At 53.9% G+C, this 15,889-nt stretch overlaps 8 protein-coding genes across 8 annotated transcripts; 3 read left to right on the plus strand and 5 right to left on the minus strand.

Annotated features, from left to right (window-relative positions):
- Window positions 1-6: 6 nt before the first annotated feature.
- N7510_000335 (phytanoyl-CoA dioxygenase family protein) lies at window positions 7-945 on the minus strand (the record flags this gene model as incomplete). The annotated part of the gene is made up of 1 exon (XM_056972265.1): window positions 7-945. One exon carries the CDS (start codon window positions 943-945, stop codon window positions 7-9), a length of 939 nt encoding a protein of 312 aa, XP_056837382.1.
- Window positions 946-1,270: 325 nt separating this feature from the next.
- N7510_000336 (uncharacterized protein) lies at window positions 1,271-1,822 on the plus strand (the record flags this gene model as incomplete). Its single annotated transcript, XM_056972266.1, has 1 exon — window positions 1,271-1,822. The coding sequence occupies one exon, from the start codon at window positions 1,271-1,273 to the stop codon at window positions 1,820-1,822; it is 552 nt and encodes a 183-aa protein (XP_056837383.1).
- Window positions 1,823-1,902: 80 nt separating this feature from the next.
- N7510_000337 (putative sulfate/molybdate transporter) lies at window positions 1,903-3,210 on the minus strand (the record flags this gene model as incomplete). The annotated part of the gene is made up of 1 exon (XM_056972267.1): window positions 1,903-3,210. The coding sequence occupies one exon, from the start codon at window positions 3,208-3,210 to the stop codon at window positions 1,903-1,905; it is 1,308 nt and encodes a 435-aa protein (XP_056837384.1).
- Window positions 3,211-3,430: 220 nt separating this feature from the next.
- Window positions 3,431-4,460, minus strand: N7510_000338 (uncharacterized protein; the record flags this gene model as incomplete). The annotated part of the gene is made up of 2 exons (XM_056972268.1): window positions 3,431-4,252; window positions 4,302-4,460. The coding sequence occupies 2 exons, from the start codon at window positions 4,458-4,460 to the stop codon at window positions 3,431-3,433; spliced, it is 981 nt and encodes a 326-aa protein (XP_056837385.1).
- A 1,416-nt stretch (window positions 4,461-5,876) lies between these two features.
- Window positions 5,877-6,439, minus strand: N7510_000339 (uncharacterized protein; the record flags this gene model as incomplete). The annotated part of the gene is made up of 3 exons (XM_056972269.1): window positions 5,877-5,936; window positions 6,003-6,239; window positions 6,314-6,439. The coding sequence occupies 3 exons, from the start codon at window positions 6,437-6,439 to the stop codon at window positions 5,877-5,879; spliced, it is 423 nt and encodes a 140-aa protein (XP_056837386.1).
- Window positions 6,440-7,312: 873 nt separating this feature from the next.
- Window positions 7,313-8,147, plus strand: N7510_000340 (uncharacterized protein; the record flags this gene model as incomplete). Its single annotated transcript, XM_056972270.1, has 2 exons — window positions 7,313-7,895; window positions 7,972-8,147. The coding sequence occupies 2 exons, from the start codon at window positions 7,313-7,315 to the stop codon at window positions 8,145-8,147; spliced, it is 759 nt and encodes a 252-aa protein (XP_056837387.1).
- A 438-nt stretch (window positions 8,148-8,585) lies between these two features.
- chsA (chitin synthase I) lies at window positions 8,586-11,466 on the minus strand (the record flags this gene model as incomplete). Its single annotated transcript, XM_056972271.1, has 4 exons — window positions 8,586-8,600; window positions 8,657-9,172; window positions 9,224-11,260; window positions 11,326-11,466. The coding sequence occupies 4 exons, from the start codon at window positions 11,464-11,466 to the stop codon at window positions 8,586-8,588; spliced, it is 2,709 nt and encodes a 902-aa protein (XP_056837388.1).
- A 1,642-nt stretch (window positions 11,467-13,108) lies between these two features.
- On the plus strand, window positions 13,109-15,608 carry N7510_000342 (putative rhamnosidase B; the record flags this gene model as incomplete). The annotated part of the gene is made up of 2 exons (XM_056972272.1): window positions 13,109-13,132; window positions 13,194-15,608. The coding sequence occupies 2 exons, from the start codon at window positions 13,109-13,111 to the stop codon at window positions 15,606-15,608; spliced, it is 2,439 nt and encodes an 812-aa protein (XP_056837389.1).
- Window positions 15,609-15,889: the final 281 nt, after the last annotated feature.

Below are 15,889 nucleotides of genomic sequence, written 5' to 3' on the forward strand. Positions count from 1 at the left end.
ATCTTCTTATGCGTATAGCTTCGAAAAGCCCGTCTCGGGTGGCTGCAACCAATTCCGCTCATCATACTCCCACCCCTCCGCACCCTCAATCACATGGAAGGTATACGCATACCGGCTGCGCGAGCTAGTATTCTTCTCACTCTTGTGCAGCACATTCCCATGAATCAGCACCAGCGAACCCGCCTTGACATCAACGATCTCCAGATCCTCCTCTTCAGCCTCACCTTTCTTCTCCTCATCCATGCCCCTAGGCAGACTCGGCCCCTCATTAGCCACAAATTCGGTCCCCTTCCCATCCGCCTTCCTCACAAATCTCCGAGTAATAGCCCCACCCTTCGCACCGGTATGCGACCCCTTCCAGAACCCCAACGTCCCATTCCCAGCCCCGGCATCCTGCAGCGCAAACCACCACCCCACCGCCGACGGTGGGTTCGTGTACAGGAACTCCGAGTCGCGGTGCGAGGGCACCGCCCCGCCGATAGACGGCTGCTTGCAGATAACCATGCTCTGGAGCACGCGCGGATCGACGAATCCCAGATCGCGCGCGACGGACGCGTTGCGCTCTGTCAGCGAGACGGCCTTGAAAGGTGCTGAGAGCGTGTGCAACGAGTGGCCGATCTTGTTGACGGCTTGCTGCTTGGGCTTGAGTAGCGCAGCCCGCCCCGTGAGCGGGTCGGGCTCCTCGCTGAAGGCGTCTGGTTCGAAGAAGAAGCGCACTTTGTCACCGGAGTTGAGGAAGTAGTCGTCTCCCACGTGGGCGTTGCCGTCGCCTTCATCGCCGGTGGTGAATTGTGTCAGTGGGTGGTCTTCTAGCGAGAAGTCATTGAGTAGGGACTCGGTCTCGGAGAGCAGCGAGGACACCTCGGCGCTGCTGAGGTAGTCGGGGACTACCAGGTATCCATTCTTGCGGAAGGAGGCCACTTGGGCGTCGGTGAGGCCGGACATGGTTGGGAAGGAGGAAGAGAAGGGGGAGAAATGCGGGGGAAGTTCTGCTTTGGTTTTCCAATAATCAATCGCGGGCCCAGCTATCGATTATTGGTTATCGACCCGCGCCTTGGGCCGCGGCCTCGACCCGTTGACGCCTCCATCGCCGCCGTGATGTCAAGGCGGCAATTGCCACAGCATACTTGTTGCTATATAAAGCCCGAATGAAACCCCCAAAGATCACATTCCTAATCCACCTAGAGGATATCAACCTAGGAATAATACAAAGTGAACCAGCTGTATCTACTCACATCCCACATCCCACCAGGCGCATCGGTTCCCCAGGATGTCCGACTCCTACACCAGCTCTTCGTACTTCTACAGCTCTATGAGCAACACCGCCGCCGGAGCAGCCGCCACCACCGGAGCAACCGCCACCGGCCACCGGTATACAACGTCCTCGCATACCGAACCCGACGGGACGACCGTCGTGCGCACAGCGCACCAGGAGCTAGGCAAGCCCCTTGTCGTGGAGGAGCGCCGCTATGATCGAACAGGCCAGGAACAGCTGGCTCTCCCTGAGCCGGCGGGGACGTCGGCTGGCGGTGTGAAGCGTATTACTGAGTTGGAAGATGAGGATGTTACCGGCGCTACAAGTCTTGATCCCGGCACGACGTATGGGGGGGCTGAGGCCGGGGGGACTGCCTCGCAGAATATTGATGAGAATGTTATCGACCGGGAGTCGGTGGATCTGGGGACTACGCCGTTTGGGGTGCGCGTGCTTGATACGTTGACGGGGGGGTCGAATGCAAGGGAGTCGAGGGAGTCTGAGGATCCAAATACGGGGGCGAGGTTGTTGAGGCAGTCGGATGTAGATGTGTCGGAAGTCATTCAATGAGGACATGACATGAGTAACAATTTCGCTTTAGCCAAAAAATGAATGAACGAATCTGATATGCAACACAGTCTTGCAGTAGATCAAAGATGAATAGGTCCCTCGCGGTTGCGTCTCTTCTCCCACCAGGCCGGCACGTCGTACGCCCAGTGGCATAGCATACCGGCAATAAATCCAATAGCATCGTTCTTGAATCCCACCAGCAGACCAACAGTCACCATCATGACAGTCCACCGACGCTTGCGCTCTGCATCCGAGGGCCCCGGCCGGAGAGAACGATGCGACTCTTCGTCAACAGCGTCGTCCGTCCGATTCAAGTCTCTCGCACTGGAGGTATTCAAGCTCTCGCCAACGCTGACTAGTTCCAAGCCAGCCGCAATAACCATAACCCCGAGAAAAGCAGCGGGGAACCGCTTCAGCAGATCAAGCAGCGTTTCTCCAAAGAGGAACCCGATAATAAGCTTCAGCACACCTAAAAAGATCACACTAGCACCAGAACGAGCACCAAAGCGATACTGCGCAGCCAACCCGCCAGACCCGTGGCAGACGGGCATTGCGCCGAACCAGCAGCCCAGCAGGTTCATGCCGGCGACGCTGAGCCCGACATGGGTAATCGACGGAGTTTTGAGGTTGGGCAGCAGATCGTTCGCCAAATGCACGACCGCAACAACGGAGTTGAGCGTCGTCAGCGGGATCTGGCCAATCCCAGCGTCCACGGCGCCGATGCGCCATTCATGAGCGTTTGGGACGAGGGCATATGGTCTCCAGATCGCGAAGCCAGGTAAATGGCCCGCGACGCCAGTGCGGATAATAGCGAACACGAGTCCCACGACAAGAATAATTAGCGCGTAGGGGATCTTGCGGTAGACGTTCGTGATGAGAAGAGCGAGGAAGGCGACGATGGCCCAGATCCGATTATCAGCCCAGGACGGGCCGATCCATCCGAGCGGGGCGAGCATGTTGCCGCAAGCCGCGATAACGAGCGACAGACCTGCGCCGACTTGGATACCCTTGACGACGGGGATGGGGATGACGCCGGCGAACCATCGCAGGAGGCCGGTGATGCTGAAGAAGAGGATGCAGGCACCGACGAAGATCCCCGCTGCGGCGATGGCGCCGTTGCTAAAATTGCTGGCGATGGCTACGGCGGCGATGGCTTTCATGGGCTGGACGGGGAGTGGGATTCCAAAGAATAGGCCCGTGAGGATGTTGAATACCCCGGAGAAGATTAGGGTGCTGGCTAGAGAGACCGTGCCGTTGACGGATAATGCTATGGCGATGGGGAGGAAAGTGCCCAGGTCACCGAGGGAGCCGGAGATTTCGTTGACATATTGACGCTTGAACGTGCGCCAGTTATGGGCTGAGATCTCTCGTAGTGAGTTAGCTGTCATGGTGGTGGTGGTAACATGAAGTCACAAGGGAGATGAAGAGCGGAATCTATGGGCTGAAGTATCGGAGAGCCCCGCACGTGGACAGGTTGCACATACTCCTTCAAGCAGGTCCAGCATGGGTTGTTTATCAACTAACAATCCGAGTTTGATGTTCATACCTCCTTTTTGACCTAACATTTATTATGGATTTGATCATTATTTATGAAGGGGAATCAACTCTTCACTCCAACCAAGTCTCCACCGCCACCTTCAACGTATCCTGCAACCACTCCTCTGAATACCGAGCATCACCATCAAACCCATGATCCCCATCTCTGAGAGTAAAAACAATGTGATCCCCACCGAGCTTCCCACTAAACACCTCGCGCGCACGATGCACAAACTTCTCCGCGCCGCGCGCCGGAACCACACTATCCCCGGCACCCTGGATAATCGCTATGCCACCACGCGGAAGACTGCAATCCGGCAGCTCGAGTTTCTCAAAGGTATAAACTCTCGCGCGGTCTGAATCCTTCACGCCTTTGTCCCATAGACCGCCCATTTCACCGTACTCCATACCCGACAGCAAGAAAACCAGTCGTTCTTGCTCGGTGATCGACGACACCGGCGTGCCGGGGACAGTAGAGGACAGAACTTTCTGGACGATTTCCTTGGGGAAGTTATGGCCGAATGGTGGCTTTTCACGTGGAGTATGGTAGTCCGGCGACTGAAGGTCCACGCATGGATACGCAGCTGTGCAGGCGCGGATTTCACTCGGATGCGAGAGGGCGAGATTAATGCTGAGAGTACCGCCAGCAGACTCGCCGAATGTAAGGACCCGGTCTAGATCGACTGCCGTGGGCGTAGTGTGCGCAGCCAGCAGGTCGGCTAGAGCAGACGAGTGCATCCATGTCCAGAAATCCTCCATGTCGTCGTGGATGTCGGTGCTGGAGGCTTCGGGGATGAGGCGGTAGTTGGGTGAGATCACCACCGCGCCATGCGTGATGGCGAGATCAGATAGCCAGTGCGGGTAGAAGTCCATGTACAAGGAGTCGCCAAAGACCTGATTGCGGGTTAGGAACGATACAACGTTAATACATGGGATCACATACAAAGCCACCGCCGTGGAACCGGATGATCACCGGTCGTTGGCCCTTGTGCGGAGTTTGAGGGATCAAAATGTCTGTTCGGATTTCATGGTCGCCGATTTTCTTGTAGGTGGTTTGGATGATATCCAGGCCATCCAGTTTGGGGGAAGAAGGAATCGACATGGTGAGAGATGGTATTTTGTGTTCTAGAGGGATACAATTCTCTTCTTCTTGGAAGAGCGAGGGTGACTTTATAGTATTTTGTAGCTGCACGCTATCTGACCCTTGATGGAGCTATAGCGACCGCCCCTTTCCGGACATATTAACGCCGGATAATTATCATACTAAAACCCGACCTAAACAGGCTTAGGCTCGACTCGGCGTCGATGGCACCCCGAACCAGGTTTAGCGTTTATCGTCAGGAGCCGTGTCAAACAGTTCAAACAGTCCAAACACGCAATCATCCGGCCATTCATGATTGCAAATCCAGCAAAGCCGGATCTAGAGCAAAATTGAGCAAACATCTGGGCCTGAGGTATCTCAATCTCCGGACTATCCCCGTATCACTCAGCCTTGTCAGGTTGTTTTGAGCGAACGGCGCCTGAGCCGGGTCCAGTCTCGGTCTCCGAAGTCTCCGACGCGGACCAAGTTAGAGACAGTAATTTGATTCCTCGAATTAATAAGCGGTTTAGCGAGTGTCTCTGATTCGCAAAATTACAGCAATATTCGAAACCAGTCTATCCAATATTCTTTTACACTGTTTCGCAAACCTTGACGTGAACACATTGGTCTACACTTCTGACGAAAAATGGAATGGTATTCAAGATCTTTATTTTTGTGATTGAGATAAAATGGGTCCCCTGGACTAGCGGTTCATGTCGTTCGGTTTTGATTCATTAGCTTGATTCTCCTCCGAAAAGTCGCCGGTTCGAACCCGGCGGGGACCTGATTTTTTGCCAACTCTCCGCCCAATAATTAAAGCAATGTAGAAAATCGGCCTCCCACACCCCTAAGGATGCGTGAGCGTAGAGAGGAGTAATAGAAGAATCAATAGTCTGAATTATGAGGCGTTCGAGTGACCAATCAGAAGGTCCTAAAAGAGCAAAAACGTCAACCGATGGGAAGCCCAATCAATCGTAAATCGAAGTCGTCAAAGACCAAGATTTATTTCCAAGGAATTTGGCAAATCATTGATCATTAACTTCAAGGGGATAATCGTTAGCTAAAGCTGATTCCCCTCCAAGTAGGCCTTGTAGTAATAGATAGTCCTCCCCTCCCTATGAACTCAAGTACCAAGTGCATGATTTTTGCGACGAAGCTGCCCGCCCCGTGGTAATACTCCGACCGCAGCGAGCTTGGAGAGATGTTATGGAAAGTTCTCCTATCCTACAATGCTTGCTGGTATCATTTTACGGTAGCGACGCTTATGATGAGCAATATGGACCATGAGAGACGAAGTTTCATCGTAAATGTGGTGGATGGTATTAAGTAGTATCATACTCAAAATGAATCTCCAATCTATATAAGGAAGAGAACACAAAAACTCCTAGTATACCACAAAGCATATACAGCATACCCTACTCCCAGTAGACGTGAGCCCTATTTGGTGATGATGTGCACAGTCTCGTTGAGAGTATCCATAATGGGGGAGAGCCCAGCCTATTATTGATCATAAGTATCAGCATGGATTGATCTTTCTCATATATGGTGTGATGATCCACTTACCCCGACGAGATAGGCATGTGCCACATTAATCTGCGCCTTGCCCGCAGGCAGGGACTGGGGAATCTTGACAGTGAAGTTCTGGTAGGGTTCCCAGCCGCCGGTCGTGTGGAACACAGGCTTGAAGGGGCCCGAGTAGAGAAGGTCGCCTAGTTCCTCTTTGGCGGGGAAGCAGCCGTTCTGGACGCAGGAGGTGATGCCGATGGCGATGCCGATCTCCTCGAAGTTGGTCAGGGAGTCCTTGGGTGGTGGTTAGCTCTTTTGCCTTTTGTGGAGAGGGTTCAAGGTAAATCCAGGAATATGGGGGCACATACGCCCTGCTGGATTTGGACCAGGTACTCGTCACCCGCGGTGGCCTTGGCTCCATTCGGGAAAGCGATGTTGGCATTCTGGGCCAGGGCGATGCTGGCGAAAGCAGCGAGAGGAGCGATGAACTTCATTGTATCGGGTTTGGTTGTGGTTGGGACTGAAATTAGAATTATTGAAGCGAGTAGTGGTTGGATGTTTTTCAAGCGAGAGTAATGATCAAAGATCTGTAGCGAGTGGACTGATAAATAATAGATGAGTTGTTAAAAGGAGAGTTGGGCCATGACGAGCTACTTATTTAATTTCCCTCGTGTCTAAGCTTTTCGTCCTTCTCTCGAGCCAGGTATTAATAGCCCCAACCGCAGCGGTGGCCCTGATTCGCTAGGTGTTGGAGGGATCTCACCGCGTTGTGCACCGCGCCCCGTAAGTTACCGGCCGCAGTTAGCCGGGACCAATCACCCACGGTTGGGCCGACGATCGCTGCCGGGATGGATGGCTGGAAAAACCGGGTCTTCTAAGACTTTCTGATGCTGGGGAGGAGCCAGGAACCCTAATCCCAAAAATAAGTTGGGTGTTGAGGTGAGCAGGCTACCGTGTTACTATTTCCTGATCTTGTCTCACCTTACGGATGCACGAATAGGTCAGATGGATGCGTTGTGCTGCTATATTTGCGGGTGGTAGCGATCGACGGGACATGTGTGTCTGATGGCGCCACCCGCGACATGGGGAGGTTGGGTAGTGTGTGTGTGCTGTGCTGTCATGACGACAGAGCTGTCGATCCAAGTGTAGAGACTAGTCCGAGATCATCTTGAATCTCCAGAATACCGTCCTGGCTCTCTTGTAGATAGACCCATCAAACTCAATCGTAGAACCACAGAATGCAAAAAGGGGGGAATGTTCCATACCTTCTCCCTAGCGCTCGGGCCAAACCAACTTTCAACATCCTTCGTCCCACGGTCTCCTCGCATCCTCCACCAGGGCAACGCCTACCCCGATCAGCCGAGACAATGGACCCCGACGCCAGTGTTCCCGCCGAACCCGCGCCCGCTGTCTTCAACTACGTCCTCTCATTCCTCCTGGTCGGCGTCGCGTGGGGTTTCACGACCCCGTTCATCCGGCGCGCGGCAGCGGATTTTAACGCGCGCCAGGAGAAACTGAGTCGCGGGCCCGGGGCGACTCCTGATACACCGCGAGCGACATCTACAACCACTGATTTAGAGGAGGAGCAGGAGTTGCTTGCCCGCGATGAGGAGGACGAGGACGAGGATGACAGGGCGGCGGCGTCGCAGCTTAGGGGTACATCGGGGCCGTCGAGCGCCCGGCGGGATCGTGCAGACAGCCACAACCTTAACAGCCATCACGAAGATTCAGACGAGGACAACGACGAGGACAACACCCCCGTGCCTGTATGGAAGCGATCCTCTTCTTCATCATCGTCCCCCACCACCTACTCCCGCTCCTGGCTACGCACCAAGATCACCACCCTCTTCTGGACGGTGATCAATCTGCTGCGCACACCGGCATACTCGATTCCGCTGGTGATTAATCTGACGGGGAGCATTTGGTTTTTTCTGCTTGTTGGGAAACACGGTATGTATCTCTCCTTGTTCGCGGGAAGGCAAAAGCAAGTAAAAAGAAAAGCCATGCTAACTCCCGCTATCTGCAGAGCTCTCGCTCACCGTCCCACTGGCCAACTCCAGCGCGTTCCTCTTCACCGTTCTGGGGGAGTGGTACGTCGAGCGAAAGGTGATTGCCCGGGAGACGTGGTTGGGACTGTTCTTGGTGCTGGGTGGGATTGCGTTGTGTGTTCACTCGAAAAATCAGATGGGGTCATCCAGCTAGAAACACCCGGTAGTAGTAGTTAGTTACATGGATGGGCGTCAGGGCTGAATATAATAATAATGCATACATCTTCATACATAATGGCAGTGAACAGGATCGAAGGTGGGAAGAACTCTCACTTTGAGATCAAAACTAGAGTAATATCTACAGATACAGTACATATCCCAATCCCAATCACATCTCATCCAGCCTCCCATTAGAGAGATGGTGGCAAGCCAACACCTATCGATCATGCCACCCGTGCACACAAACAGAGAGAAAAAAGCACCGCAGGGAGGTCGTCACGCATATTATACCAAATGGCAATTTTCCGTTCCATACCAAACCGGGCCCGCAGTGGTATCGCATCAACGGGTAGTAGTAGAAAAAGGCAATAACAAGACACGGCACGGCACGCAAGAAAGGAACTGCAGGGCTGAAGGAAACACAATCGTCAGATCAAACGCCGCGGAACTAGTAACATCATTAGTACTTGAGAATGGCCACAGGCCAAAAAGACAGAAACTCACCATCCGAACCACCAAAAACCACATGGCACCGACAAACTTGAATGACGACAGCGCCGCCACACTCCACAACACGACCTGCATGTAAATCAGGGACCGGTTGCTCTGGGTGAGATCCTGGCCGTTGGAGGCAGCATCCTTGTTATCGAAGTTCTCCAGACCCGCCGCGCTGAGCACAACAGCGCCGAGCGCAAAGTTGCAGAACACCCAGGCCAGCACGACAGCACTGCGGAAACCCTTGTAGTAGTCTGCCTGCTTCTCTTCCTCGGAGACGCTCTTCACCTCCTTGGGGGGCTTCATGGAGAACGAGCGCAGCTCGGCCTCGTACTGGGCGTTCAGATCGCCGTCGTCCTGCGGGATGTTCACGTCGACCTTGCCGCCGGGCTTCAGGTTCGCGGACGGCAGTTTCTCGGCCTTGTCGTCGCCCTTCGTTCCCCAGGTGATGTCGTGGGTGTTGCAGAAGGCGTAGATGTTCAGGACGTTGATGTATGTCGGGGTGAGCAGAATGTATTGGATGAACTGGTCATGGTTAGCATGAGACGGGCCAAGAAAAAGGGAGTAGGGACTTACGCAGGTAAACATGTGCCACGGATCTAGGAAGATGATCGAGGCTACAAACCACATAAGATAGGTCGAGCCTATCGAAACAACGATCGAGAAGAAGGTTTTATTCCGGAAAATCTCGCTGACTTCGAAATGCGGGTGATCTTTCAAGTCTTCCTGAACCGACTTCACCGTGACAAATACGGCGGCGAAGGACAGGTAACACATGATGCCAATCCAGAAGTACACCATGGTCATATAGAACTTGTTGGACCCGCCGGGGCGATTTCCCAGCGCCAGCACGAAGCAAGTGACCAGAGTTGCGAGGTAGAGCCATTCGAAGACAATTCCCAGGATCTTACCCACCGTACCCAAAAGATTGGATGCGCCCAAGTAAGTCGTCAGGATGTGGAAAACCAGGAAGAAATTACCGATACCGAACCAAGCGAAGATGATGGCAATCGTTTGATAGATGAACTCGATCATCAGCATGAACTTGCGCAGGAAGCTGTGGTCACTGCGGAAGACCTGGTAGAAGTGGGTGATGGCGTAGATGGCAGCGAAGAAACTGCCATTCAGCCAACGACGTCGTTGCAAGATGAACTCGGCCATTTGATCAGGCACATCCGTCTCACCAGTTGACGACTTGACGTATCGCAGGAGCCACCGGCATTTCCGCTTCGTCACAATCTCGAAACAGAGAATGCGGTCCTCGGCCAGGTACATGTTCGCAGTGAAAATACCGGCGTTGGCGCCGTGCATCTTCTCACCCATGAAATATCGCTCCAGTGGACCCTGACCGTTCTTGTCGTTTTGCAGAGCAACATACCGGTAGGCGGAGAAGGCACCGGGCAGCACGGTGATGAACCCAAACGCAGACTCCAGGGGCTTATCCAGGATGTTACTGAGCTTGTACTCAAAGTTCTGGCCGGCCACCAGAGGGTTCAGCAATTTCTTGCCATGCGACAGCATGACCTTGATCTCTCCACAGCAGCCACCGCACATGGGCTCGACATCAAAGGCCTTCCACAGGTGGTAAACCGAGTCCTTGCCGGGCTTGGTACCCGCATCCAACAAAACACAAATATTGGGATCGAGCACACGACCGAAGGCCTGGAAGAACCAGCGATGCGAGTTGATTTTCTTCTGGTTCTTTTCCTTCAGACAAAAAATCATCTGCACGGGGGGTCCCGATCGCGGCTTCAGATGGACCTGTTCGCCCTTCAGCTCGATGCCCACCTGCGTCGTGTACTCGTAAATGTGCGCCGTCACGTCCTTGCCATTGACCTGCTGTTTGGCGATACCGTCCTGGTACACACCCAGACCGGCCAGCACAGCCCGAGTTCGGGGGTTGATCTTAGCACGACCGTCACTAATCACACACACCACAATCTTCTTCCAAGCATCCTTGCCCCATGTCTTGCTGCTGGTGCGCGAGCACATGTGTTCAATGTTCTTGAAGACACCGGTCATGGTGCGCGCGAACAGGAAATCATCCTCATTGTACATGGTGACTGCGATGAACAGCTCCGTGTGGCGCGGCTTGGCGAACAGCTTCTGGCGCAGCGTGAAGCGCTCTTCGAAGAATTGAGCCGGGTCACAGGTGGCCGCCGAATAGCGCATGTGGGTGAACTCATCGCGGCCCGGAGGCTCGGCGTGCGGCACCTGGCTGAGCAGCCGCGGGGCAATGGGGCAATCCAGCACGAGATTGCCGTTGAACAGCTGAACTTCCTTGACCGTCTTCCAGCGCCGAATGGGCGCCGGGCTAGGGGTTGGCCGCTCGTCTTGAAACTCATCTCTGTATGGATCTGGCCCCTCAAAGGGGTTTTGAGATTGCCCCAGCATAGGAGCGTTGGGGTCCTCAAACGGAGTATGCCCACCTTCTGGATATTGTCCCAAGTCGTAGTCCTCCTGCGGTGTATGAGTGGGCTCGTACGGCTGGTTGTAGTATGCGTCATGGTGGGCGTTCGGGTCGACCGCGTACTCGTAACCGGGGTAGTGACCTCCATGTGCTTCGTACATTTCGTTGTGGCCGTAGGAGCCGTGGATATTCTCAACGGAGTACTGCCCATCGGCACAGCAATTAGTTTTTATTCCATCCCAAAAATGTCCCCTGTCCAGACACTTACGGTTGGTTGCTCGGCCAAGCGATCAGTGGATGGCATAGGCAGATGACCGCTGTGGCCGTATGGATTGTCCGACAGCTGGTAGGCTTCCAACGGCCGGCCGGGGGAAGGCGTGCGGGCACTTGGGTGGTGAGGGTTCATCATGGGCGAACGATTCTGGTCCCCAAAGGGATCTGGCGAGCGCGAACGTCAGTATTCAATATTGAGGAACTGCGCACAGCACAGCGGTCGCGCGAGTCGCAGGGTGACGATGTTCTGCAACGGCGGAGGGTCCCGCAGTCCAGCAAGCACATGAAAAGGGGAACTGCACTGACCGACACGATTATACGACATAGCGGGCGACTATGCCTCGGAGATATTGAGTTTGGCAAGTTTCAGAGAAGGATCAGGGAAACACCCCTAAGTTCCTGGCCAGGGGCTTGTCGGATGGAGATTGCGCCAGGAGGGCCCGGTGGAATGTTGACTGGGGGAGGCTCGGCGCGGTTTCAGGACTGAGCTCCGATAGGCCCAACGATGATGATCTCCCCGACTGAGTGTTTCGGACAGCGGAGTGCGAGAGGAAATGCGACCAGCAGATTCGCAAGGAGGTGAGTAGTTAGTTGGAGACCCCAGAATCGCGTTCGTATTCTGAGATTTTGGGTGTTGACGACGCCTTCAATGGCTGAGGCGTGTGGAGCAGCAAAACGAATGAGAGAGAGCCAAGGATGACCCGCAGTGGATCGATCCTCGAGGCGAACGTGAGAGAGAGAGAGGGAGAGAACCAAACGAGTGTCCGTGCCTGGAGGAACTAGTGTCTGTACCGCTGAGAAGAGAAAAAGCCCACTTTTATTGGCGCTGAAACACGCGATCCGTGGATCGTCACTGGACGGTCACTGGGCCAACGAGCCTGCGCCACTCTTAGGTAAGGCTGTGGCGGACACTCTTTTTTTAGAATGGACCGCAGGGCAGGCTGCTGGATTCTTTCCTACCAGGTTGGTTGGTTATTGGCGTGGCAATCAGATAATAAGACATCCCAGGACTAGTCGATCGGAAGATATCATCTGCACGTCAAGCACATGTTAGACAAGATGCACCCTTGGTCCGGGTGGCAACCAAGGCAAGGGGGTAGAAGGGCATGGCTTCCTGCCTGAGGTGTCAACCCTCTTTGGTGTAGACCATCAGCGACGACAAGGCTGATTCGTCAACACACTATCTATTGCACAGCCAAAACTTCACCACGGTCCACCTGGATGCTTAGATACACCCAGCTGTGGGTTCCTTTGCCGATAAGCTTAGCGCAGATAATGCGAAAAGTAGGCTATCATTGCGTCGGAGCTTTGCTGGTACCAGTCAAGCTACTGCTTTGCGGAAGAGAGTCGAGCTGATTGAATTGGCCACCCGGCGTAGGGCTGACGTGCATGATTTTGGCATCGAACATCTTGGTCGTACTCCTACGGCGCAGCGTGTCTCCTCCTCTTTGAACCGTCGCTCGCGCTGATACTTTTCGTCCGGTTGGCCTTGGCCACCTCTCGAATAGACTTTATCTGCTGAACACCGCTACTACTCCACGAGGGCGCCCACCTAGGACGGTAAATTGAAGTTGATTTTTCTATTATATCACGGCGCCCCCGTGGAACTATTTGCAAAATAGATATACACTCGGCAAATATTAAATGAACCCGTGTTTAGCATTTACCCGGCGGCTGGAGCCATCGGACCCTGCTAGCCCGAGCTCGGTCAACCCCGCGATGCGCGTCAATAAAAATATCGGACTACTAAGCCATTCCATCTACACAAGAATTCCAAGATGGAGGTAGCGGATGATCAAAAAGTCCGAACAATATTACTTTACTAGATTATCATTTCATGCATCGCTGACCACCTCGCGGTAGACCATCAACGAGCTCCAAGCGAGCTGGATCTGGACCCCCGACTGGGTCGATTCCTCTCCCGACAATACCGCTGGTCGAATCGTCCACTTCACTCGGACCGTCAATCTCTCGTCCCGACCGTCTCGGGCACTGCTGCGCTTTTCTGCTGACACCCGATACAAGCTATTCGTCAATGGAGTCCGCGTCGCCGTTGGACCGACCAGGAGCAGTCCGCTCATTTGGTACTATGACACCCTGGATATCGCGCCATTCCTGAATACCGGAGAAAATGAGATTCGGTTCGTGGTGGTCCGGTACTTTGCAGCCTCGCGCAGTGCGATGCCGTTTGAGAGGACGTTAAGGCCCGGTTTGACGGTTGTCGGCTGCGTGGAGGCAGGGAGCGAAGTCGTGGAGCTCAATTCGGGACAGGGCTGGCAGGCCCAAGTGGATGAGGGCATTCGCTTCCCGATGGGTTTGGCGGACGACGTGTTTCTTCATGTACGTGCTCACATGAACGCGCTCTTGTCATTTTCTAACTTGTCACAGATCAGCGAACGTATTGTGCCCACACCTCCTGCTCCCAAAGTGACTCCGACGGCATATGGTATCAAGACACTGAATGGAGACATCCCGCCTTGGAACCTGCGCCCACGCGCCATTCCGATGCCAGAATCGAGCCGCGCTGTGGTTAATACTGTTCGAGCATGCGAGAGTACTGCGTCCGTGGACGACTGGACAGGCCTTCTGTCTAGTGATCGGCCACTAACCCTTCCCGGGGGCTCTTCGCACATGGTTGAGTTGCAAGCAGATGTTCACTCGACTGCATTTGTCCGATGGACCTTTAACGGAAGCTCACACGTCCACCTTCGCGTGACGTACTCAGAGGGATACGAACTTGAGCCTCGCTCGTACCCATTCTTTCGGTCCAAGGCTGATCGGCTGGACTCCAAGAATGGGCAAATAGTTGGCCCATATGACGAGGCAACGCTGAATCTGACGGGCGAGCAAAGCGTCGTTTATGAACCGTTCTGGTTTCGAACTTTCCGTCTGCTGAGACTTGAAATCACCGTTGGACCGGAGCCCGTCGAGCTCCTGCAGTTCGAGGCTACCCAGGTCAATTATCCCATGGCAGTGAAGGCTACCTGGAACGAGCCTGGCGACCAAGTTACTAAACAAATCTGGGATGTGTCCATCCGAACGATGCGAAACTGCATGTTCGACGGCTACTCCGACTGTCCTTTCTACGAGCAGCTTCAGTATTCCGGTGATAGTCGCTCGGTGGGCCTGTTTCACTACCTCCTTTCTGGCGATGACAGACTCATGAGACAGGCCATCACCAACTTTGCAGCCTCGGTCACACCAGAGGGTCTCACGCAGTCCAGATTCCCCTCTCATGTTCCACAAATCGTCGCTGGATTCTCCCTGTATTGGATTCTACAGGTATGCGACCATCACCTCTTTTTCGGTGACAAGAAGTTTGCCCGTGGCTTTGTGCCTCGCATCGATGGTGTTCTCGACTTCTTTGATTCTCATATCGATGATCTGGGTCTGGTCAGCGGACTGCCGGAGGCTGTATGGCAGTATGTAGACTGGGTTACCACATGGGGTGCGACTGAGGAGCACGCGGATAAGGGTGTGCCAACCGCAGGCCGCAAGTCAAACAGACACACATACTTCAGTATGCTGTATGCCTACGTCCTTCAAAAAGCAGCCCAGCTTGTCCGTGATGCTGGGCGTCCCGGTCACGCAGACGAGTACGAATCGCGAGCCGCGTCGCTTCTCAAAGCAATCCGAACTCATTGCTACGACGGAGCATTCTTCACAGACTCGACGGCCAACATTACAGAGGATGGGGCCTTTTCTGAACACTGCCAGGTCTTCGCAGTTCTGTCGGGCGCTGCTGCACCCGAGAGTTGCGCATCGCTCTTAGCTCATTCGCTTGGCAACCCGCATTTCTCCAAGTGTTCGTATATGATGCGTTTCTACATGCTTCGAGCACTCTCGATGGCTGGCGATGATGTTTACGAAAGATATTGGGACTCCATGTGGGTCCCTTGGCGGCAGATGCTTGCGAATAACCTCTCAACTTGGGAAGAGGATGATGTACGACAACGCTCTGATTGCCATGCCTGGGGAAGCGTGCCCATCTATGAGTACTGTACCGAGCTAGCGGGCATTCAGCCTATTGCCTCGGGGTGCACGAAAGTACTCTTCAAGCCTCGTCTTCGTCTGAGCGCGGCCCTGGAGGCAAAGATCGCCCTTGGTAGGGACAATCTTGCTACGGTATCTTGGCAGACTGGCGACAGTGGTGAGAAACAAGTCACACTACGGCTTGAGAAAGCTGTGGTTGTCATCAGCCAACTCCCCGGAGGATTAAAACAGGACCATGGAGTCGTCGACTCTATCAATCTAATGTACAAAGAAGGATTTATATAGATACTTATCACAGGCGACGTGAGCACATTTTTGGAATAGAAAGATTAGAAAGCCTGGATTATGGGACCCGTGAAATATAGAGAGGGTTGAATGTATATATCTCAATTCAAAGATGACGCAAGCGATCTACACGTACTACTTCAACAGAGATTATTTTCGAAAGAAAATGTCCAATTCTCTCTACCTTGCATACGTCACATGTGCAGCATTCTCGGATAATTCTTCCCGGCCCTAAGCCGTGGCTGTCAACTCCCTTGCATGATGCTGCTCATCCGCGTGTA

Source organism: Penicillium lagena (genome assembly GCF_028827675.1).
Source record: "Penicillium lagena strain IBT 129212 chromosome Unknown utg000001l_segment0_segment0, whole genome shotgun sequence".
Classification (NCBI taxonomy): Eukaryota; Fungi; Ascomycota; class Eurotiomycetes; order Eurotiales; family Aspergillaceae; genus Penicillium; species Penicillium lagena.